The sequence below is a fragment of the Astatotilapia calliptera genome, chromosome 12 (assembly GCF_964374335.1).
Source record: "Astatotilapia calliptera chromosome 12, fAstCal68.1, whole genome shotgun sequence".
Taxonomy (NCBI): Eukaryota; Metazoa; Chordata; class Actinopteri; order Cichliformes; family Cichlidae; genus Astatotilapia; species Astatotilapia calliptera.
Genome location: NC_137433.1, coordinates 25,775,425 through 25,801,025, shown reverse-complemented (window position 1 = coordinate 25,801,025; position 25,601 = coordinate 25,775,425). Strand labels below are relative to the sequence as shown.

The window sequence follows — 25,601 nt, the reverse complement described above, 5'->3', positions numbered from 1 at the left end:
TGTATTACGTATGTTTAAACAACCGTTTCCTGGTGCAGAGTGCTAGGCTGCTCTGGGTCTGACTGGAGCCTCTGGGTGATTTGTCAGTTTGAGCTATGCAGATTAGAAACCCTTCACAGTTTTGGGTTTGGGTCCCAGAGTGTGTCCCTCTGGGACCCCTGAATTCCTGGCCATGCTACGCACTCTGCTTCACCTTGTGGACCCTTAACCCGAAGAAAATGTGTACACTCAGATGAGAACATAAGGCTATGCATGGAAAAGATGTATATTTTCATCATTAAACAAACGATTAGATTAAACAAATTATGACAAAATGACAGTGTGAAAACACAATAGATCACATGCAATTATAATTTATAACAAGTTGGAAATCACATGGAATTCATTAAGTTAAATCAAACAGCATGACTGCCAGGCTTTGTTTTTCATTTTTCACTTTTTGTTTTTATTGGTCTGTTCCCTTAAATACTATTGTGTCAAGACTTTAGCTTGTGTACTCACATCCTCTTAGTAATCAGTCAGCATCTCATCACTTTGGTCAGGATATAATGTTTAAAATTGCTCTGTAATTGTTCTATAAATAAATAAACAGCACAAGTAAGGCATTATTATGACAATAATCAGAGAACCAACCAAACCATAATGGTGTTATATTATGCAAGACTTTCAAACATTCCTAACATTTTTGCAGCCTCCTCTACTTCTTCAACAGAAGAAAAGGTCCTATTCTTTCTCTGACTACTGGTTCATTGTAAACTACTTACATTAACAAAATATCCAAATAAACCTTTATTTTACTATTTTCTTTACTTCTTCGTGAAGCACTGGTAACTCTTTATGCATACCACTTTAAACCTTCAAATTTCATGGTTGTTCGTTATACTCATACTCCATATCCCCTACAAGCTGCGCGCGTTCGCAATTACGCACTGCTGGCACGGTCTCTGCGCACAGAAAATCTGCTTTGCGCACAAAAAAATATCTAACCTGAATTGAAATTAAAATAAATACGTTAACAATTCTGTTTTCAGTATTAGTAAGTGACTGGTTGCTCCAGTATGGGATCAGAACGATGCCACCTTATCCCATAGTCCAGCCAATAATGCGATTCACATTCACATCTATGCAGCTAATCAACATCATTGACAGGCTATGACAGCGTCCTTATGTGCCAACGCCGGTGTTTTAGCTAGCAAAGCGGCTGATGTGGAGTGAAGCCACGTTAACGACAACGTGTACAACCATTGGAGATGCGATCAGGACAATTGATGGAAAAAGTGTGGACTTTATACCAGTTTTTTTTTTTGTTGTTGTTCTCCTTTATCTCATAGTGGACAGAAATTATTTGTTGGAGTGGCACAAATAATTTGTGTGGCAAATTTGATGCAGAACACCTGATTGTTCTGTAAATAGTTTGAAATGTTTATTTAAAAAAAAACAAAAAACGCCTTGGCTGCATTTTTAGGTAAACAGCTGCAAAAAACTTTGTTTTGAAGAAGTAACTATATAATTAATTGCCCAACATTGGTCATTATATACTGTATTTTGCAGACAGAGAGTTACAGGACTCTCTCCGAGACCACAGACTCATACTCATAATACAAGTCAGAGCTTTATAAAAAAAAAAAAAGAAAAGAAAAGAAAGTTGTGTTTTCAAAATTGGACTTCATGTTATTTTTACTTCCAATAGTGTTAACATACTGCACAGGTCATGAACAAGATTTTTTTTTTCATTCTAAGTGGGCTAAAGCAGTTAATTAAAAGAAGTCTAACATAAATGTGAAGGCTGTAATTTGGTTATATTAATAAACCATGTAACTTGGATGGATTCGATGCTGGCGTGACCACAGTGCACACGTCTAATGTTGCTTACAGTGGTCCAAGGGACCGCTCAGGGAGTTTGTGTGTTCGCTCAGACACGTGAAAAATTAGAGGGAACATTGCTCATACTTCAGTCTTTGCAGTGTGCCGAGGCCATTATCAGATAATATTTTAGCGTTCAGCCATATGACTCAATTTCCCACCTGGCAGTGCGGAGAGGAAGTTCGCGGGTGACGTCGAGCCCAGCCAATTGTCTTCTTCCATACGCGGAACCCCGGTTGAAGAGGGAAGTTCAGTTTGTTTTCATCGAGTCACAAATAGCTTTCCTTCTTCTCCGAAGTCATAAAGAATGATTGGATACAGTTGACTTCTGCTCCGTGGAGATTTTAGTCTAATGGCTATACGTCTCATTTACAGGCAAGTCGTAATTTGAAACTACAGGAGCAAATTGACGTGTAACTGTAGAGTGGTTTAGTTAATTAGCGAACAGCTGAAATACCAGGAGTTGCGGGCTACGAAGGAAGAAAATCAGCGCTGGGCTCATGCAGCAGTATGAAACTGATTGGCATAGGAGTTGTAATTCGAAGTTATTCTGTGTGTTAACACTGAAGTGACAATGTTTCAGCATGTGTACCTAAGTGCAGAGCGGCAGAAATACTGACATCATGTGGTGTGGCGTAGTTACTGCATTCAAGCCGTTGAGCTTCTGTGTTTGGAAACTGACAGGTACAGCTCAATTTGGGGGAGTACCTGCCTTTATTTTGTGTTTTACAATAAATTTAATGATTTTGGTGGTTTAATTATTATTATTATTAATAGATCACTTTGGGAAGTAGCGATGTGTTGCTGAAATTAAAATTAGATTAATGGATTGTCAGTACCAAACTCTCTTTGGTTTCCACTTAGTTTTCAGCTGCAAAAAAAGCATGGCCCTTTTGTAGAAATTCTTTGCGAATTACAGATGAATGAAGATGTTTTGCTAGCTAATATATTAAGTATGAGAATGCTTTGTTGCAACCCAACTAATAAGCCTTTTTGCACAGTTGAACATTTTGCAGTTGGTGAGGTGAAAGTAATAGCATATAATTCACATATTTTTCCACTTATTAAGTTACTCCATGGCCCTTGTTGCTTTGTCTACACTGGTTAAAATGAATAAATGCATTACTTTGTTATTCTAAACTCTTTAACAAGACTAATATTGTGACAGCCCTTCTCAGTTATTCCAAGTGTTTTTAAATATGACATACTTGAGCATACAGAAGTAAATTTGCCAGAAGTGATGTTTGACTGATTTGATTATACTGAAATAATGTCAACAATCTCATAATTGGAACAGCAAACGCAGAGTAACCCAAAGTCCACAAGCTTAGTTTAACAAATCTTCAAAGAAAATATTTGACCAGTCACATCTCGTTCCTGCTCCAAAATGTGTTCAGCCAACACCAGAGCTGCTGACGAGTGTGCTTGTGCATGTACATATTTCTTCTGACATGCATTTGGACCAACAACTTTGTGTGACCACAGTTTTTAGCATGTTCCTGTGCACAGGTAGCTGCCTGTGTGATAGAAATTGTGGGTGACATCATTACTTTTAGTTATTAAGCACGTAGTTCTTTTTCAATTCTACTGTACTGAAAAATGGAGCCCCTTAGACACAAGTCAACAAGGGGTGTTTGTTCCTAATTTGGTCTGGGTTTTTTCCTGCCTGAAAATGAGTATTTATATATTCACATCAGCGAGCCATAGGGGCTTTCCAGCAGAGATGATGGCAAGACATTAAACAAATCGTGTGTAACGACGTGATCATAAAACACAACTCTGTGGTGTCCCACGCAGACCCGTCATTATAGCAAAAAACAACAAATACACACACCATTCTCAGCAGGCTATTTACAGACACGAAACACATCCTCACACACACACACACACACACACACACACACACCACACACGTTTTTTCTCTCCCCGTCTTCATAAAAGGTGAAGAATGTGCTGTTTATTTTTCAGTAGGTTGTCATGAATGTGTGTGCAAGTAGGCCTGATCGCCGAGAGGTTATCATAATCGGATTTGCCTCAATTTATTTTCTGCTTGTTGTAAATTCAGCTTGTTATTGGATTATCCCCCTGTGCCACCTGTGCTACAAAGTTTTGGAACACATATTAAAGAAGAGCACAGCAATAACATTGGCAGATTGAAATTATTAACTGATATATTTGGATTAATGTTTTCAATACAGGGCAGCACGTTGGTGTGGTGGTTAGCACTGTTGCCTCACAGCAAGAAGGTTCTGGTTTCAAAGGAGTTTCCGTGTTCAACACTGTTTACAGGTTAAGTGTCTTGGGTGGCCCAGTTCCACAATACAAAACAGAATTTCTTTAAAACATTTAGAGATTCTGCTAATATGCTTTAAATCATTGCACAAAGTCAAGATCATAAATGTAAAAATAGTATATAAATGAAAGTACCAATAAAAATGATAAAGAACAAATTATAAGATACTCTCTGTGTAATATTTGGATTTTACCTTTTTTTTTTGTTTATCTTTCCACTCTTAGCTCCTCAGTAAATTTTCATTGACCAGCAGCCAAATGTCTGAGCAGCAGCCACTGAGCCAGCCCCTGCAAACTGAAGAGCCATTGCTGAATGACCAGGAGATGCAGTTCTGGCTGGACAAAGCAGTGGCATGGGGCCAGGCTGACAGTCCGGACACGCAGAAAGACACCTGCCTACATATGAGCAGACTTAGGGATTTCCTCCACCAGCTTCTTACACAAGTGAACAGCATGGTAAGCACAAAAAGTGTACAGTGGGGCCCATGTAAACTTTGTCAAGCTGCAGGTATAAGCCTGAGGTGTATGTTTCTGACAAATGTGGATGGTCTTGTTCCTACACCAGACTTCTTAGATGCTTGTTCAGTCTGATTTAATGCTCTGTATATTTTAAGAGGTGTGCTTAATGGGCTCCAAACGCCTTATCTGATGAAATAGAACAGAACAATTAATCAGCTAGGTTGAACAGCCAAGCAGCCATCTGAATAACGAAGCGCTAAGTTAGTTTAAAAATCACGCCCCGTATGCGAGTTCACTCCCTTTTAGAGCCAGGGCATGAACATGAGTCCATCGTTAGGAGCCCGCTAACAGAAGCTGCTCTGTGCTGTGGACAGGCTGTGTATGTCTGGCTGGCAGCACTGCGATGTTGAGTTAGTCAGGTAATAGCCGCACTGGGACCTCCAGTGCTAACCTAATGTATCCCAGTATCAGGTTCAGCAAATTTGGGAAGGGGACAGGATGGCCGCTGTGAGATTTCGGTGTTTCTATATGGTCATTTTGCCTCGTTCCAGCTTTTTCTCCTCTCACGGGTTCTTGTGACCCGCTTTTCTTGCAAAAGGAGTCCTCTCATGAGTCATAGTGTCCTTTCAGGATCTAATTTGTGATGCTATGTACTCCATATGTTTTACCGCAACACTTTGATAATAGTCAGAAACAGTCCCATGTCTGCCTGTCTTTCTTCTTCCCTGTTGGTTTTGGGGTTAGCCCCATATTTTTATAGATATTTTTCTCTGTCTTTCTTCTTTTCCGTTAACATTATTCTGGGTATATGTCATGCCGAGGTGTCAGTGTGTGTAGAATGATGGCACGGATTCAAAGAGAGAGAATGGTATAGCTTAATTGGCTTGAAATCCGTTTTACTGGCAGTTGGCTCATAAAAGACCAGCTGAGGATAGCCTGCTTCTTGGCAGCATTTTACATCCCTTGATGACTTAACAACTTTCTTGTGGCTTATGGTCTGAGATGAAAAATACTCCAAGTTATTGTTAATTTCCAGGTTTACACTTGATTAGAACAGTGGAGGATGTTGCCTTGCATAATGGAATAGTTGCATTTTAGGAGGTATGCGTTTTCACTTATCGAGATCTTGGATGAGAAGACCACTGCTGCTGTCATCTCTATCCATCTGGAGCTGCAGCCAGAAGACGGGTTAATTACCTTAACAGCTAGTGTGACTGTATCCATCACTGTGATGTTGCTATTTTGCTCCTACATTTTAGAAAGGATGAATGAGATTAATCAGCTGCTGAGCTGGGATTTGGGTGAATTTTGGAGGGTGCTCAGCTAGCTGCATTCCCCTATTTCTAATCTTTATGCCAAGCCGAATTTTGGCTCTAGCTTCATACAGTATATTCATTGTTTTATTTTATCCCTGAACAAGAAAATAAGCGATCATATTCACCTCAAATGTCAAGTGTTTAAATATGTGCACCTGCTATCTGTTGTACAAGTCCTCTTTTAAACATGCCTGCTACACTACAGATGCATTATTACATCACTCCTCAAAGGAGTTGATCAGAAAATCCTGGACCACTAAAGTAACATGAAGGGAGGATGTTGTTGGGTGTACTTGTAAACACAAGTATGTAATTTATCACAATATAAAATAATAGGTATCATATCTATGATATAGCAGCCACTCAGTGCATTTAGGAATGTAGGCATGGTCAAAGAGATGTGCTGAAGTCCAAACCTAGCAACAGATGTGTGGTGGATATTTTCTTGGCATTGTTATTTTATATATGTTATATATCGTTGCTGACCCTGTCCATCCCTTTATGGCCACAATGTACCCATCCTTTGAAGTGTGCTTTCCAGCCTGATTTTAAAAAGCTCAAATCACCTCAACCTGGTTTCTTGAACATGATGATGAGTTTATTGCACTCAAATAGTCTCTACAGTTACAGGATCTCAATTTAATGGAGCACTTTTGGAAACAGGAGACTTTCATTATGAATGTGTAGCCAAAAAATCTGTGTTAATAGCTGTATGCTACCATGTTCAATCTCTGAAACACCTTGCTGAGTCTCATAATGGAGTTCTGAATGCATAAACAGGTTCAATCTGGTTCTAGCAAGGTGAACTTAATAAAGTGCCTGGTGAGTGTATATTTATGTGATCAACATAGCAACTTTGGTATTTATTGTCAAGGCTATTGCGACTGTGGATCAATGATGTCAGGGACAAAAGTGTTACCTCACTTCTCTATAAACTTGTCCCATTGGCTGTTTCGCTTGTACATAATCAGTCACTTCTGTCTGAGATGTCTGTCCCTAATCAAAACAAGACACATGGATGCAAACCCACTTCACAATTAGGGACATGGTTGACAAGGCTTTGATGCTGATTCTTGCTTTGGTAGTCTTAGATAATTACTTTGTTCGCGATGGCTTATTCTTGTGGGAATTCAGTCAGTGCAGTCACAGAGTATGGTGCTGTTTCTATTGTAAATGAGCAATCCTTTTTAGTTGCACCAGCAGCATGCAAAGGCTCATGCATATGCCCACAGACAACATTTGCCATGGGTTGTTGAGCTGATGGTAAGGCTAAGTGTGTGTGAGAGGCTGAGTTTCACATGGCGTTGCTGGTTTTGTTAGGCATAGTTGGGGTTTTATAGAAACTCTGATTGGCCTATTATCATCATGCTTCCCATTAATGTTGATCTCATCCCCTTGAATGAGTCAACTCGGTCTCCTTGACAGTCTGGTGATCCTTTTAAACGCATCAGCCTGATGCTGCCTCATTTTTTTCCTCCCCCCACCTGCTTTGAAACTTCTGCATTTGTTTTCTGATTGATTCTGGTGGAAAGAGCACTATTGATGCATAATGGCTTCGAAAGAAACGTTCATTTTCTCTTTTTTTACTGCTTACTGTTCACTGTAAAATAATATGCAGCAGTATTAGTAACTGCTCTTATGTGCTGTTGATTTAAAAAAACAACAACAAAAAAAAAAACAGGGTGGTGTGTTTTTTAAATGTGCAGATTTATTTTTCTTAAAATACCAAGATAGTTTTTTGTTCCTATTTGTTTTCTTTTGGGTCGTATATCACCAGCTGCTTTTCCCCCCTCCTCACAAAGCATTGCTGTTTGTTGGAAGATTTCAAAGTAGCTCCCTATTAACTTAATTCATTGGAGGCTGCACTCGGCTCTCACTTTCAGACATGGCTGGTTTTTTCATGTTGTTTTGTACGCTAAGAAACGTAAACCTTCTTCTTCTTCTTAATAATCCACAGCATGTCTCTTGTCCTGTCTTCCTCCCCTCACCCCAACTGGTCGCGGCATATGGCTGCCCCCTTGAGGCGGCCGTTGTTTTGATTTGGTGCTATAAATACAATTGAATTGAATTCTTGATATCGTAATATCACACTTTTTTAGTCATGTAAACATTTGTACACATTCACACCAGTGTGTGAATGTGTGTGTGAATGAGTGAATGACTGAATGTAGTGTAAAGCTCTTTGGGGTCCTTAGGGACTAAGTAAAGCACTTTACAAGTACAGGCCAGTTACCATTTATTGCGGACAGTGTGATATGGCATAACCCTAGTTGTGGCTGTATCTGATGCACACATTGACCCGGCATGTCCCAGGCATGTTCAATAGGAGACTTTGCTCTACAAGGTTAGTCAATGACTTTAGAATAAACAGATTTTCAACAGCGGATTTCTTTGAACTCTAAAAATAATTCACCAGAGAAAAAGTGATGTAGACCTCACATGCAACAACCTACCGCAAAGTGAACTTGGGCCGGATTTATATCACAAGACAAAACAAAAAAGCGGGTAATTGTTAATTGGACAATTGGAACAATAATCACTTTGTTCCAATTGTCTTTTTTCCTGTAAAAGCTGGAAACTAAAGTCATGCAAAAAACAGAAAGTAGAATTTCTCGAGTGCACCTTGTGTCTACCACCATCTGTACTTCTGTTTGATTGTCTATTGCATTTCCACACACATTTTTACTCAGAGTTTTAGATTTGAACAGAACCCTAGTAAACATCTCTAACTGCCTGTTGATCTGTTTTCCAGATTAATTGTTTGTCATTCAGCTTCTCCAATAAACAAATTATTTCAGCCCTACATGGGAGTGAAGTAAGAGCAATTGTCTTTGATTAGGCAACAGCACGCTGCTTCAATTACATCTGGCATATGTCAGAATCACTGTGTGGGATTTTTCTGCTGTAAAGACTTGCTGTAGAGTTAAATTAGCCCAGAGGTTAAATGTATGATATAGTCTGTTAATATGGGCTGAATAATAAGAAATTTTGCACATGCACGTAAACATGATTCCTGCTCACATGTGCAGACATGCTTGTAAATTTAAGTCATGCGTCATCTCTTTGATCTGTTTTCTGCATGTCGCAGTGCGGGCAATCATGTTGATGTAGTAAACCCATAAAATAATAAGTTAAAACAACAAAAGAAGCGTACACCTGTTTATTTATATGTATTTTCTTTTCCAAATCTAAGCTCAAAGCCTTAGTCTCCAGTTTGAATGAAAATTCTGCCTTTTGCTAGCAAAGGTAAAACTAGAATGAATTAAATTTGTGACAGATATATTTATATTTTGCTAAACTATAAGTTAGGTCTGGATATTGTTAAAGAGCCATTTGTAGAAGTTGTAAAACTAGTTCTGGCCTTAAAAGATAAGTACTGGGACAAGCTCTGCTTTATTATTGTTCATATGAGGGTATCGGCAGTGTTTTTTGATATTCCATTAAATGAAAATGGATAGAAATTAAAGTTATAAGAAGTCAAGTGTAAAAGTCATTCCAGTTCAAAAGCAGCATCTGCTGTTGCTCCAAACATCTCTGGATGTTTTAATTGGCTGTGAGGTGAACTATATCACATGGTCTGTTATTCTGAGCTGGATAAACAAGCACACACATGAGTACTTAAACCCTTACAGGTATCGCACCCTTGACCAGAGCCCTGTTTTGCAATGTGTTCTGTTTTCTGTATCTATCACTGTTGAGTCTATGGAAGGAGTTGTGACATGACCATAACAAAGGAAACAAGGTGATGCGTGAGCAGTATACTGTACAGCTGTTGATGTGTCTGTTACTCAGCTCAGTTCTAATTAGGAAGGATTGTGATTATAAGATTCTTCTAATGTTTAATGTTATGACAAAGTGTTGCTAGGTTAAAAGGATAAATGAAACAGGTGACGAGGTGCAAACATCTGTAATACAGTGAAACAATGAAAAGATATTTCCTTTGTTGTCCTTCTTCCATTTGTGTCATATTTCCATCCTATTAGAAACATATTTCTGCATGTACCTTCCCAGAAGTAAGAGAGTATTGAAAATGAAAAACACGTACAGTATAAAGTCTTTTTTTTCTCTCCCTCTTTCTGCCTCTAAGAGCTCAACAACAGAAACCATGAAGAGGCTGCCCTTCTTAGGCCAGCTTTTGGGTCAGCTGTGCTGGAATCCTTATGTCACCGTGTGTGGTGAGTGGAGCTTCTGGACAACTTTCACTCAATCGCTAGTGGGTTTCACAGCCCCAAAACAGATAAAAGTAATAATGATGGTAATCATTCTCGCATGGTGTATAATGCGTTATGTGGTGGTGTATTTTTTTGCAGATACAAGCAGAGGGCTGCTGCTTGGGTGTCTTTGGGGACTGTACTCAGAGCGTCCAAGCAATGCTGTGGAGAAAAAAGCCAACCAGTGGATACGGGTACGCACTTAGCATTTTAAATCTTTATCAGTGGCTCATTCAGGTTACTAATAAAAGTTGGTCTGACTTTTGATATATTTTGAAGATGGTCACAGTTTTGTATATGGCTCAGTGCTTTTTTTCAGTATATCTGTGACTGTTTATGTCATATAAGTTTAGTGATTATCAGTGATAATTGCAGCATATTCACTAAGACCTGGTGACCTGATATATTTTATTGTGAGAATGTCAGAAAAAGACACAAAATATATTACACAAAGGGGAACAAAGATGGTTTCACTTGAATATGCAGTGAAGATGTAATTCGTGTCTGAAGCCAAAATTCTCAAGTTCACTTCACAAGTTGACTTAATATAGAAACTTGTGGCATGTACTATATGTGTTATAGTTCTACTGTGAGTAGATATCTATCACAAAAAAGGAATCCTGGAAAAAATAGAGGCGAAAGGAACTATAAAATTCTGATATTGTACTAGTTGTTTTTATGCCTTTATAACATTTAGGCATTTTCCTTCCTATTGCCATCATATTAAAACCTGGTGTGTTTGCTATTCATGTTCTAATTCGTTCTGGACCGAGTTGACATACAGATTATTTGGCTGTTACAGATCATTCTTTTAGCAAATACTCATAAAAGAATCTCTCTTTGACTGCCTTCGGGCTGCTGAAGAGATTTTCAGTCTAATATACTTTTAATAGGAGTTTGATGGCCAGCTCTCTCTTTCCTCTCCAATTGGACATGGATGATGAATGTCGTAGATTGGATCTCTGTTTGCCTAAGCTTTTGTGCCCCAAACTGTAAAACATATTTTGAAAGCAAATCAAAATGGACTGTTTTACTGCCTCTTGTCACCAGAGGAGGATCAGCCTTCATATTATAGTTAGCGGATCCTGTTAACTGTGTGTTCTCAGGGCGCACATACAAAGGAGGGAACGGGAACAGAGGGAAGAAAAGATTCTGTGGTGTTCAACTTTGAGAGGGTTCACACAGATGGCTTATGATAAACAATGTGGAACATTCACATTTTTGCCAGATTATCTGTGTGTTAGTATTACTTGGATTAATTTCTCATCTAATAAAACATCCTTTTAATTGGAACAGTGTCTTGGAAGTAAACTTTAAATTTTGCCAGAGGGTCTTTGACCTGCAAGAGGAGAAGCAGAGTGCATGTGTGCATTGTGGTTGTGTACATAGGTGTACGTGAACTATACTAAGATATGAAGATTAATATTACTTTCTCAAATAACAATAAGACTCGTTTATGATTAGATAGGAGAGATGACCTGTCCTGGGTGTAGCTCACCTCTAGCCTGATGACAGCTGGAGTAGGCCCCAGCTCCCTCATGACTTTGAGCCAGTTTAGATAAGGGGTTAATAAAAATGGATAGATGGTGAAGATATAACCACTCAGTTACAGTTACAACAGTTGTAACTTAAAGAATGAACTGGTGCCGTCTACACGAACAGCTAGAAAAACCTATTTATTTATTCATTTATTTACTATCACCCTATCACACATGCATATGTCAGTGTATTGTGCATTGTAAAAAAATCAGATTACACTGGAGGAGTGGAGGACAGAAAGTGGCAGGCCTAAAAAACTTTCTGTAGCAGATGAACAGTATCTAAAAAGTCATGTTTTTAAGAAAGGTGAAAAAACTCAGCTAGCAAAGACCTGACACAAAGGACCCCAACTGAAGAGTGTTAGTGGATGGCTGGCTGTCAAGAAGCCATTCTTGAGGTAGTTGAAATCATTGTCATTATGTACGAAGGAGGTCAGGAGAGAGGTTCAGTGGTTTACAGCCATCTGTAAAACATGGTGGAGGCTTTTCCTAGTAAAGTAATATAAATTAGGGGTGGCTACAGATTTTTTCCCATACTGTAAATAAAACCATAAATTAATCTAGAGACAACTTGGTTAGTTTTTCCAGTTTTTCCATTGTATTTTCAAAGTAATGTAATGCTTGTTCATGATGGTTTGGTAGTAGCTGCACTGACAGCCAGTGCTGGGTTCACTGAGGTCATTTCTAGAAAAATGGTTCACATGTATTGTGTACTGTGTAGCACTTGAAAGTACAATAACATAACATAACCACCTCTGTAGCTGCTCCTCATTGTCCTTCTCTTGTCCTCAAAAGGAGCTTCCATTTACCGCAAAAGACGGGAATAACGGGAAGAACAAAAAAACCTTTTCACCGCAACTCGGCCCATCTGGGAGAACAGGGCAGATGTATGGTTTTAGGCCAGAGATGGTCTGTCTCCGTGTCTCTCCCCGTGTCTGTGTTGTGTTGGGCTGACTGTCCTGGAATGCAGAAAGCAGCCTGTTTTCTGTTAGCCCTGTCTGATCTTGCTCCCCAACATTGTTTTCTTGCTGCCTCTGTAATAAGCTGAGTTTCTGATGCTAAGTGGCACCTAATTTTTTTTTTTTTAAATTTAATTATTTTTTGTGCATGTTTGTGCATGCACATTTGAGTATTTGCACTAATATGTGTGTTTTGCCTGCCTGCTACTGTGTGTAATGTTAGTAGCCATATATTTCTATTTTTATTATTAAAAAAATGATAGTACTTAAGAGTACTCAGCCTTTTCTCCCATGTGTCTTTGCCTCACCCCTCCCTGTCTGCCTCTTTTCCCCACATCTGAGTGTTCTGACTGGGTTTGAAGAATTCCTGTTATAGCTGTAGGCTATGTCAGATAGTCATTAACTCAATTGGTCTGTTTCTCAACATCCTGTACTTGCAGAGAGACCACACAGTGCTGCACTACCATGGCATGAGCTTTGAGGAGATGACAGATAAGCAGAGCATGAGAGTATAATATTAGAGGGACAGAAGATGAACCGTTTGATATCTTAATCTTTGATGTCTATCTTTAGTGACTCAAACAGAGTGAACCACAGCTTGGCCCTGGAGCCACAGTGGCTACTTCACTTTTAAAACATATTTCTTATTATTGGCTAACACTGGCTCCTTTTATGTGTTTTTATTTGAAGATGAAAGTAGCTTTGTCTCCATTTATCTGATTCTTTTTGGGTGTCATTGCCCGATTGACTGAGATTCTCTTTTCCATTTCTTCCTTTTATTTATGAGGAAGAGTTTTTCATCGTTTCATCGCTTGTTTGTTTTCTACTTGATACACAAACAACATATCTAAGCGTTAAAGACTGTGACTTTTAAATGGCCACCAACAGACACATGCATTCTCATGTCAGAATTAATAATTATAGAATTAATAGAAATAACTATGAGTAGGGCTTGCAAGAATACTGGGCATGTAAAATGAATATGCACCTGACACTTTATTAGGTACACCCATTCAGCTACTTATTAACAGAAATATCTCGTCAGTTAATCACATATCAACTCAATTGCTTTAGGCATGTAGACCACCTGCTGAAGTTCAAACTCAGTGTCAGAAAAGGGAAGAAAGGTTGATTTAAAGCCTCTTTTCCATTAGTACCTACTTGGTTTGACCAATTTTCTATTATAATCGAGTACCACCTAATGTACGTTGTCGTTGTCATAGCAGTGCTGCATAGCATGGCAATCGGTGGCATGCAGTGTGACAACGTTTTTTTAGTGCCTGCTCGCATCGCTTGGAACAACAGCCGAGCAGGTAACCTAATGGAAAACCCTGGAAACCTTGGTGATCCATGGTGAGTCAATCCGAGGAGTTACTAATGGAAATGGGGCTCTTGAAGTCGGATGGGCTGGTTTGAGTATTTCAGACACTGCTAATCATCTGGGACTTCCCTGCACAACCATCTGTAGGGTTTAGAGAAAATGTTTATTTAAAAAAAAAAAAAAACTATACAAAAAACTAGGGACAAGTATCTTGTTGATGTCAGAGGAAAATAACCAGACTGCTTCAATCCAGTAGGAAGGCAACAGCAACTCACCACTCAACATTTCTTATAACCAATGTGGGCAGAAGAGCATCTCTAAACGCACAGCACATCAAACCTTGAAGCAGATTAGCTACAGCAGCAGAAGACCGCACCGGGTGCCACTCCTTTTAGCTAAGAGCAAGAAACGCAGGCTACAGTTCACACTGGCTTATCAAAACCGAACAGCAGAAGATTGGAAAAACATTGCCTGGTCTGATGAGTCTCAATTTTTGTTTAGAAATTCTCCCAAACTCAGTCCAATAAAGCACATTTGGGATGAAGCGGAAGGGTGGGTGGATTTATAATTACAATTAATTACCAAAAGCACTTTGTCATACTTTTCCCTTAAAGTCAAAAGTTAAAATTTAGAATAAAGGAATATAATTAATGTTATTTTGTCTACTTGCTAACGATTTTGTTTTTCTTTTCCTATCATAGCATAAATCATGACCAATGTGTCAACAAAAGGGAAGCTCAGTCTAAAAAAGAAGCAGTGCATTGAAAAGAATCAAAAAGCTAAAACTATATCATAAAAGTTGCTGAATTTAAAAGGGGTGTTTCTTGTAAAACTTTTATTTTCAATCTGAGTTGGCTACATGACACAAATGATTTTTTTTCAAAAATCAATGTCTTAAAATGTCCATATACACAAGGTTTATGGGGTCAAAAGTGACACATTTGGCCATTTTGGTGGAAAACTTAAATTGCTCTTGCTTCTTTCCTGTAGCTGTCTTTGTGCCAGGTTTGAGGGCAGTTGCTTCTCTCTTTATTATTTTCTATAATGAGCCTTTTTTGCACTCTTATCCTTCATTTCGTCTTCTTTTTTTGTCTTTGCTGTTTTGACCATCTGAGGTTATACTTCAGTCTTTCTTTGGTTTTGGGAGAATTCAGTCATGGCTTAGTAATTGTTAACAGACACCCATCAAAAACAACCCAAGCCTTTGCGTTGTGCATTTTTCTACATCCTCTGTTTTAATTTTAGATTTATGGAGGGATAATTTCTATGGCAGCAATGGCAGTCAATATCCCCAAAGCCAACTTGGTTGCTTATGACTTTTAAACTGCAGCCATCGCAGTGCATTCCAGTGTCCCTCTGATATTTCTTCTAACCAGCCTCCCTTCCCTCTCATTCCCCAGCCTCACTGTGCCTCCTTACCAAGGGTGGGATAAGATTGATCGGTTTTTTTTATGCACTCAATGTGCAGAGTTTGAGGGCTCTCAGATGGTAGTTATTGGGTTGTTTTTTGCGACTATGTGGAGGGTAAGCATCTTAGCGTGTTGTAGGGCTTTGCCAAAGAAACCACACATCCTCACCAACAACGCTGCAGCATCCCTACATTGGTTTCTGTTTTTCTGCTTCACTTGAGTTCTTTTCTTTATAAATTGTGCTCCAAAGTCTCCTTTTCTCCTTATCTATTGTTAAGCGCACACTGTTTGTAGTTTTAGGGGATTGGTTCTTTGTGGTATAGATGTTTCTCTGTTTTTACTGCAGCTCTATGTCTAGTGAAGATGTGAGGCTTTGGCTGTTTCTGTTGGATCTCACTTTCCAGCCTGCAACAGTATGTCAAATCTGTGGTTGAGTTGAGGGGATTTCTAAAGTTTAAATCAATCTCTAATTTCATGTTATGGATCTTTGAGTTTTCAAGCACTTCTGAAGGAATTCTGAAGAATATTTTTGTCAAAAATTCAGCGTATCATTCACGAGACCACTGAATGCTGTGTGGCATCACTTTTGGTTTTTAAATGCCAACACTGAAAGTAAAAACAAGGCGATATGTCTCAACGCTTCTTCTGCTGTGACATATTTATTAAATATTTTGAGAAATCGTACATCTTGGCAGTTTTGTTGTTTTATTGAAAGCGGTTTGAGAGTTACTCATGTAGCATTGTGCCTTACACTATGAGCATTGTGTTCCCTCCTGTTGTTCCTTGATTACGACCAGCATTTTTTTGAAGACCAGAATCAGCTGAGTTTATTAGTCTAGTTTATCAGTGTATGATGAGGCCCCTTTTAAAAAATTCTCGTAAAACACCAAGGCCCTCTGTAAGAAGGAATGTTCATCTCTGAAGTTGCTCATATGCTGTCCATACAGTCTCACTTACTGGAATACCTTTTCTCCACTCATGTGTTTCAAATGATGTGATGCCAGTAGAGTCATCCTATATTCCAGTAACTAATTAGCTTTGATGTTATGGATCTTAGGGTTTGGAAAATTGTATCAAAGTCTTGTTATATTGTGATGCACGTACAGTCAAAAGAAAAAAAAATCACTGGACTCTGCAGTCCTGTGAAAAACTAAGTACACCCTTTGATTCATGAGCTTGCAGAACAAGCTTTACCAGCAAAATCTTGAAGTAATCATTTCTCTGGGACTTTATCAGTCTCTCACATCATTGTGGAAGAATTTTGACCCACTCTTCTTTACAGCATTTCTTTAATTCATTGAGGTTTGTGGGCATTTGTGTATGCACAGCTCTCATAAGATCCCACCATTGCATTTCAATTGGATTGAGGTCTGGGCTTTGACTGGGCCACTGCAAAACCTTGATTCTTTTCTTTTTCAGTCATTCTGTTGTCCATTTGTTTCAAGTGTTTTGTCTCATCATCTTGTTCCATCTTGTTCCATTACCCAGTTTGGGCCAAGCTTTAGCTGTTGTACAGACTGCCTGTGATTCTTGAATACTTTGGTATACAGGGGGAATTCATGGTTGACTTGATGCAAGGTGCCCAGGTTCTGTGGCTGCAAAACAAGCCCAGATCACCACCTGTCCATCACTGTATTTCACAGTTAATATAACAGATTTAGGCTGAAATGTGATGTTTTTTGTTAACATCTTTATTTTTTGTCTCATATACAAAGGACATTGTTCCAGATGGCTTGTGGTTTGTTCAGGTGAAATTTTGCAAACCTAAATGGCGCCATCTTTTTAGAGGCGTAAGGCTTTCTTCTGGTAGCAGTTCTAAACCAGCCATGCTTGTTCAGGCTTTTTGTGATTGTCCTTTCATAAGCTTTAACATTTACATTCTAACTAAGGCTAGTAGAGCCTGAGCTCAAGCTCTTACACTTTTTGGGAACTTTCCAGAGTATTGAGCAGTGGGTTGGCAAGGATGTCCGTTCCCGAGAAGATTCTGTAAACACACATTTGAATGGTGCAGCCCACCAAACCAATCTTTTATTAGCAGCACCTGATTGCTACTTGCGTTCTTAATTCCTATAGAAGCCATAAGGGTGTTTCTTTTCCACATGGCTGTATGCATACAGTACATATATTTTTCTTCACATTGTGTTTTCTGGCCTTCCACAGAAAGTATTGTGTCAGCTTTCCACAGAAGAAGATGAAACTGCAGCACAAGCGTTAATGAAGTGTATGGGTGTACCAGCTAAAGAGTACCACCTTAAAGTCCTGAGAAAGGTATTATTGCTTTGTTTCTGTTGGTATCATTCATTACATACAAAGATATTGAATTTAACATGCTTTATATGTAAACTGTGCTTTGACCGGCTTTTCAGAAGGTGGCGCTGCTGCAGGAAAACGTTGGACAAAGCTGCACATTATTTAACAGTCAGAGGTAAATGTGAAAAATAAATAAATAAAATATGTAGACCAGCTGGATAAGTGCCATTCATATTTCATCAGTGGGTTGTTTTGTTTCTTAACGAAAATGTTGTAAAATGGTGAAAAAATTAATCATCATAGTTTATATAAAACCTTCTTGAAACTATCTTTAATAAAGGCTAATAAAAGTATTTATTAGCATTTATATACAGCAGAGAAAATAACAAATCCTCACAGTTTAGATCCAGGGATGGTGATGTAATCAGTCATTTAACATCATATTAGCTAACTCTTTGACTAACTGCTGCCACTCTAGAGGACACTAATAGATAGCTTTTGTCAAAGTTGTTAGTATTAGCTTGTAGAATGGTTAGTATAATTATGTGTGCACTTAAAATCACATTTGAATCCAACACACTGTGAATTTTTAAATAATAGGATGTGTGGAAAGGAGGACTGAAAATAAAACTTGAGCCTGGATGGATTTCTGTCTTTTCTATGATAATAGCAGAGTTGTTTATGTTTAACTTGAGGTAAAGTACTGTGTTTCATTGTTCTGGTAACAGTGACAATAAAGATCTATCTTATCTTCCATGTAGGTGTTCATGTGACAGGATTGTGGATATATCAGAGGCATGCATCCCCATTGTCACTTGTCCCGAGGCATCTTCTCTCATTAGTCTATTGCTACAGCGGCCGGTGGCTTGTGTCACAGAAGGTCTCAGTGAAGACTTTCTGAATGCTTTGACCTCTGCTTACTCAAGGTAGTAAAGTATTAAGGGTTTGAAGCTGAATATTTTATGACCTAGTCCATTATCACATTGTATTTACTGTACTATATTGAGCATTTTAATTGTTGTATTTTATAGATTGGAGCATTACATAGGCAAACAAAGGGCGATTTCTTGGCTCATATAGTTGAGATGTAGAAAGGATTTTCCCAAATGTAACCCGGAATTTTATCTGATTGTGATATACATGCATCTACAATATACACAATATTCACAGCTGGGAATATACATCCAGTGATGTAAGTTATTCTTCTTTTCCCAGGCAGGGTTTGGCATTGGAGGAGCAGGCCTTGGTATCTCTGTGGTATCACAGCTTTTCCAGCCTGGAAGAAGCAGTCCTCAGTCTGTTGCAGTCTGTTATAACTACAGGGTTAACACCACAGAAGCTAGAGCAACAAGTAGCACAGTCACTGCTGGTGGGTAAACGTTTGTTTTCTAGTTATTTTCTACCTTAATTCTGCAGTGTACAAAACGTCAAAAAATACCCATGATTCTCTATCAAAGCCTGAGTTTGAAACCCAGACAATCAGTTATATTGTAAACTTTGAACATTTGAAAATTAGGAGCTGATTTAAAATACATTTGAAACAGTTACATCTAAATCGTACCTGACACGATTGTTGACTAGTCTGCTGGGCTATAGATCAAGTCTCATCTTTTTTCCCCCATCATTTACATTTTATAGCAACAATTTGGCAATACTATTGTAGTTCATGACAGTCACAGAAGTGCCAAAAAGTTTTTAAAAAGTATACGTGCTGTATCTGAAGAGCCGAACTTATGATGAAATACGAGTATCTAAGGATATTGTTGTTTTATGTTGACAGAGTTGGAGAGAATGTGCAGAATGTTGTCCTGTTGTACTGTGAGATTTTCTGCAGTTTTACTGCTGCATGAATTGGCCTCATTTATTCATATATTGGTGATATACTGCTGCTGTTAAATTAGTTTGTTATGCACAAACTTTGACTCATCTGCCCTGAATTACAGGGGCTCGCATGAGAAATCATTGCACACTCCTTATGTGTTAAGCTGCAGTTTTAGCTGCTTCTAATATAGGCCTTGCTGCAAAATTTTGCTGATTATAATATGCATAATTCTGGGAAACATTCCTTTGCTTTTTTTGGTGACTCTTTATGGACTGTTCTTGCCCGGCTAACACCAGTTGGCTTTGCGCTGCATGGGTCTCACATAATTTGGCAAGCTCTTAACCCCATCTCACATCATTTGGCCTGTGCTACACAGCCTTTGCTGTGCCGGGTAAGTACGGAGCTCTCTGTCGCTCGAGTTCTTGGCCACTCCTAAGTTCATATAACTTAAGATCATGTCCAGTCAGAGGTGATTTTGATTTATAAATTGTTATGACTGGTTGATGAAAATGACGTCCTCGTTGCTGCAAAGTGCTCACAAAGTAAAAGCAGTGAGTGGTGTTCTTTTTTTTGGGAGGAGGGGCAACAGAGGCTGCTTTTTTTTTATCCCACATTTAAAACTTGTTTGCCAAATTAGTGAAGCCTCAGTGAGATGTAAGGACAACAATAATAATTAAGTGTGTCACTGAAACAAGACAATTCGAGAAAGCTGTGGAAAAACACTGAAATTAGATACAACAGTGCCAACCCGAATCTGGATGTGTGTCTAAAGCAGACATTTTTTACACATTGTTTGTGCCAAACATCTGTACACAACAATAAAATACTTGTGTGCGCGTTATGAATGGCATCCTATTTACCTAGCCCTTTGATTGCACTCCGAGTGGAAGTTATAAATGTCAGTGAAACTCAAGACGGAAACAAAATTTGACCTGTCATCTTGCTCCAGTTAACTTGGATAAAGTTTGTCAGTTGTGTCACTCTTGTTTTCACAGAGTGATGGTCTACTTGAGCTGTGTATATAACAAGGTAGCAAAGCACACGTTCTCAGTTTTAGATAGGGACATGCTTGTTTGCATGCACTGACACTGCATGCACAAAAATGTGCGTGTCTGCTAACTTCTGGGTTAGATTCCTGCTTCTTCCTCTTTAGTTTGCAGGGACTGCTTTGATGGAAAGTTTTATAAACAGTTGAACTAACTTTGTATATAAGGGATGTAATTTTTGCCTGTTTATTTCTCTGCTCCGGATTTACAATGGCATGTTTGTATGTTTGGGAACCCCTGGACAGATTATTCATGTATATGTTAATGTCTGTTTGCTAAAGGGGTTGTACTTTACAAGGTGTGCCTCCACTTTTGGTAGAGCTGTACGATCTCTGATTTTCATCACCTTACACACAAATATATACATTCAGATTCGTGTTTCGTGCATGTTGAGTATACAATGTGTAATATTCTGTCGGGATACAAATAACGTGAGACATAAAAGCACACTGGATTGCGTCTCTCCTCAACTCTTTTGCTCACTTGTTTAGACTACATTCAAAAATGGGAACCATGGAATTACTCTTACATTCCTCATTTCGGCTTGTCCCACCCCCATGTGATCCAGTGAGAAGCGCAGGCCCAATAACAATAAACACTCACTTCCTGGGTCTGACTGCCAAAAACAGAATGTTTGTTGTGTGCTGTAATTGACCCTCCTTGAAGTGTTAGTGGTAAGGTATGGAGGAAGACGCTAAAAAAGTCCCATCTGTTTTTACTAAGGCGGAAACCATGACAGTTCACATGCATGCATGCATGTTGGCATGCAACCCACATAATATGCAGATGTACACTGTTATACATAAACTCTATGGAATTCCATACCCGTGCAAACAGGCTGGTTAATGGTGTCTTCTGAACTGAGAGGAGAGAAAAGAAACACACATGTTATAAAACTGAGAATAAAATCACTTTGTTACAAGATGTTGTAATTACACCACATAAACACTTGGCGGTGCTGTTTATTTCTGTGAATGTAATTGGTCTCATAATTTGGCGCTTTGTGTGGTTAAAAGTCTGCCTAAACTGGTGGAAATGCAATTTAGCGCCCTATTTATATAATCAAGTTCTAACCTATTAGTGTTTTAATTCAAACAGTGAACGGTGAGCTACATTTTTTTTTAAAATACTGACACAAGTGGTAGCTCTAAATTGGCTATGTGTAAATTAAATAAGTTAAAAGGCTTACTCCTATCTGCATCCCTTCTGTATCATTCCACTAGCACATTATTTTGCAGGAATAAAGCCATTTCTCCCCCATAGTGAAGTGCTTGTCCTTATATAAGATGGGTGTTGGGTTGGAGGATAATTAGGGACTAGAAAATATGAACAGTGCAGCTGTTAAATTTTTGTGCTGGGGCGTTTAAGAATGTGTTAAATCCAAAACACATGATGAGTGCATTTAAGGAGGAGATGAGAAAGTAATTGTGTGTGGGGGTGTTTGTGTGTACGTGAAGGAAGGGCTGACAGAGTGGTAAACTGAGTGTTTAATGAGGAGAGAGTGAGAACAAGGATAACTGAGGCTTAAAAGCAGAATGTTTCTGGGTGATTCAACAGTGACACCTTCTGGTCAGTATTCTGGACAAACATTCAAAGTGGTTTAATGGGAGCAGGTATTTATTGTCAGTAATTTCTGTATGGATTGGATTGGTAGGGTTTTTTATTTTTTATTTTTTTTATTTTTTTTAGCATTTGTGAAGTATTTAAATTTTTGTGTGTTTCTGTGTTTCAGCCTAAAGCTTGTGCTCAGCACTGCTCAATATTCTTGGTTGTAAATGACATCTTTAGGTGAGTTCTGGCTGAAATATGTTATGTTTGTGTAGAAAGTCAGTATATATTTCTGGTGCTTACTGAATATTACAGTGATATGCTGTTACTGAACGTGTACTTTGCAGGTCCATCCTTAAGCAAGCTGAAGGAAATGAGTCTGTTAAGACTCTGGTCCAAACCTTTACCAAGTGTTTCCTGAGGGAACTGGCACTGCTGAAGCCTCAGGTCAGCTACAATAAATGCATACATGTTTGTTTCTTGCAGCACTGCAAACAGTCATTTGACTAATAGATTATTTCAGTCTATTCATCTCTAGTTTCTGAAAACATTTTGACAAAGGCTTGGATTCGCAAAGTTGCATCTGAACAAACCACAACACTTGCAACACTGCAACAATGTCCTTTGGACATTTGAGACCAACATCGAGATATTTGGCCATAATGCACAAAAAAACCCCAAAACACAGCAGATCAGCACAAAACCTCATAGCAAGTACGGTGATGGAGAGGTGATGATATGGGCTTGCAACAGGACAGGGATCTCAGTCACAGCGGAAAATCTGCAATGGAAGGGAAAAGAAGAGAGTCCAGGTGCTGCTCAAAGTCCAGTCAAATTGTGACAGGACCTTAAGAGAGTTTTGCATAAATTATTTGCCACAAACTTCACTCAGTTAAAGCATTGTCATAAAAAGAACTAAATTTCTCCATGACAATGTGAGAGCCTGTTAAAGTCATACAGAAAATGATCACTTCAGCTTATTGCTGCTAAAGGTGATTCTACAAGCTACTGAATCACAGTTTTTCAGCAGGCCGTATGGAGTCCTGTGAAAACTTTCTCTTTCACAGGATTGTAGGTGTCGAGCAGATTTTCTCCAGTGATTCTTATCTAGCGTGGAAACTAAAGAAAGGGTACTTTTAAACCTGAGGGTTATACACAAACACAGCAGTCGACAAGCAATTACCTCTAGAGCTGCAGGAAAAATCACTTACTTGATGAATCCTCCACTTTATTATCACTTGAACTCCAGCTGGGAACCTGCTGCTCACACCTAACACAGCACATTTCACACCCCTGCATCATAGACAATGAATTCACATCATCAGTTTGCAGGTAATAACTCTGTACAGATAAATGTGGAAACCACTGTGAGCTCTTACACTTCTGTGTCACTGTGTACTTTCCAACTTTTGCTAAAACTCTCAGCCCTCAGCTGACACATGTTCTCTGTCACTGTTTGGGGAGCATTCATCCAAACAGTTTGTGGGACTGTAAGGAATAATCTGGCACTTACATGTCAGCCATTCCAGAAAACAGATGTGTTACTATGTAGGGATGATGTATTATCTGCTATGCAGCTTTGTGAGTAGAGCGTTTCCTTTCTTTTCACCTCTATTAACCACTAGATGGCAGTGCTATAGTGCATTTACAGTGGCCTCGATTTTAATGGCTGTAGTCACCCTGCACAAAACGCTACCTATTACACGCTACATTACACATTAGCACCAACTGTATCACTGTTACACAGCCTCCCATTCAAAATGCCATTTTTCAGGCTTTCAGAGCACACTGATGCATGAGTTGAAGGAAACTGTGATTTACATTGATGAAGCTGAGGTAAAAATGTGCTTTGTGTTGTTTCAGACAAGCATATCTGTGAAAGCCTTCTTCCCACAGTCGCCTTCAAGTCTGCTGGTTCCCCTCTTGACGATGCCATCAGGTCAGTGTGCAGACACACATGTTGTGTGCGTCATCGTCTGCTTTTGGATGTTTCACTCTGACACTATGCACAAAACCCATCACTGTGAAGAAGACCGTGATTAGTTACGCTTTATCACTGTGTAAACAGTTTTCCTGCAGCAGAATGAACGGTCTTTTGTGCGTCTTGTTCTTGCTAATCAATAGTAGTTAGTTTATAACTATGAAGCCTTTTATGTCAGACATGAAAAATGGTGATTTGAAAAGAAACGGAGGCTTAGGTGTCAGTGCCTGTGTTATTGGGATAGCTGTTTTCCTGTTTTTTATAAAAATGAACAAATGAAAATATGGGTCATCATACATAAACACACAAAGCATTTTTATTTGTCTTATCAAAAAGGATCAGTATTATCTATGCTGGATGTGTATCACTGTGCTAACAGTTTTTGTGTTTGGGAATCTTTACAATTAAAGAGATGCACAGTAGGTGAGTGCAGGAGCAAAACGGAGCAGTAAGCTTATCAGTGTGTGCCCAGACTGGCCTGTAGGCAGGAATGATTTACATGAATGGAGCCATTTAGGGACACGCTGGAGCCCAGCCAGAACTCAGAGTTAATTATTACTGTGTGTGTGTGTGTGTGTGTGTGTGTGTGTGTGTGTGTGTGTGTGTGTGTGTGTGTGTGTGGTGAAGGGCAATTTTTCACCAGGGACTGAATAGAAATGGTACTGAGAAAAGTAGAAGATTTGAGGATTTATTATGATTCGTGCCCTCTCTGAAAAAGCCACGAATTACATTTTAGCATTGCATTGTTAAAACACAGCCTTGGGAAAAAACTTGGATCACGCTGACAAGTATTTGAAATATTTATTCAAGTTTGTTTGTCAACCTCAGGTGTCATTTGGACTGCGTTTCTGTGAAAAAATTTGGTTTGCGGTGGGAAATCTATTTTTTACAATGCAATGTGAAAAAACTATTTTAACAGCAGTTAAAATGAATCCTGAAAAGCACAAGAAAGTAATCACAGTTGGGTCATTTCTGCTTTGAAATTACACTCATTGGCCACTTTTCAGGTACACCTGTTCAGCTGTTTGGTATTGGTATGCAGTTAGAAATGGTCAAAACAACCTGTTGAAGTTCAAAACAAGCGTCGGAATGGGGAAGAAAAGTGATTTAGGGCAGCGGTCCCCAACCTTTTTTGCACCATGGACCGGTTTATGTCTGACAATATTTTCATGGACCGGCCTTTAAGGTGTCACAGATAAATACAACAAAATAAAACCAGTACCGATACCAAAAAAAAGAAGATTTATTGATAACACACGGGAAAAGACTCAGGGAAACAGAGTTAAGGATAAAAATAACAATAAAAAACGATTAAAAACCCTGAAAACCATAAATTTCACACCCGAGCCTCAACTCTCGTGGCCCGGTACCAAACGACTCACGGACCGGTACCGGTCCGGGGGTTGGGGACCGCTGATTTAAGGGACTCTGGATGTCATATGGATTTCAGAAAATGTTCCAATGAGATTTTCCCACACAACCATCTCCGGAGTTTACAGAGATTGGTCCAAAAAAGAGAAAATACCAAGTGAGCAGCAACTCTCTGGGTGAAAACGCCTGTTGATGCCAGGAGTCAGAGGATAATT

General features: G+C 38.9%; 1 protein-coding gene across 2 annotated transcripts in view; it reads left to right on the top strand.

Annotated features, from left to right (window-relative positions):
* Window positions 1-2,010: 2,010 nt before the first annotated feature.
* The window catches only part of fancc (FA complementation group C), a 33,306-nt gene continuing 9,715 nt past the window's right edge, over window positions 2,011-25,601 (top strand). The window contains exons 1-12 of one of the 2 annotated variants that reach the window (XM_080309275.1): window positions 2,011-2,238; window positions 4,062-4,152; window positions 4,381-4,611; window positions 10,018-10,105; window positions 10,241-10,335; window positions 17,529-17,636; window positions 17,735-17,793; window positions 18,380-18,544; window positions 18,834-18,987; window positions 22,219-22,274; window positions 22,382-22,481; window positions 23,898-23,973. In XM_080309275.1, coding sequence (XP_080165401.1) covers window positions 4,414-4,611; window positions 10,018-10,105; window positions 10,241-10,335; window positions 17,529-17,636; window positions 17,735-17,793; window positions 18,380-18,544; window positions 18,834-18,987; window positions 22,219-22,274; window positions 22,382-22,481; window positions 23,898-23,973 — 1,099 coding nt within the window. In that variant the 5' untranslated portion in view covers window positions 2,011-2,238; window positions 4,062-4,152; window positions 4,381-4,413. The remainder of the gene's footprint in view (window positions 2,239-4,061; window positions 4,153-4,380; window positions 4,612-10,017; window positions 10,106-10,240; window positions 10,336-17,528; window positions 17,637-17,734; window positions 17,794-18,379; window positions 18,545-18,833; window positions 18,988-22,218; window positions 22,275-22,381; window positions 22,482-23,897; window positions 23,974-25,601) is intronic. The other variant, XM_026188825.2, reaches the window with a different exon arrangement.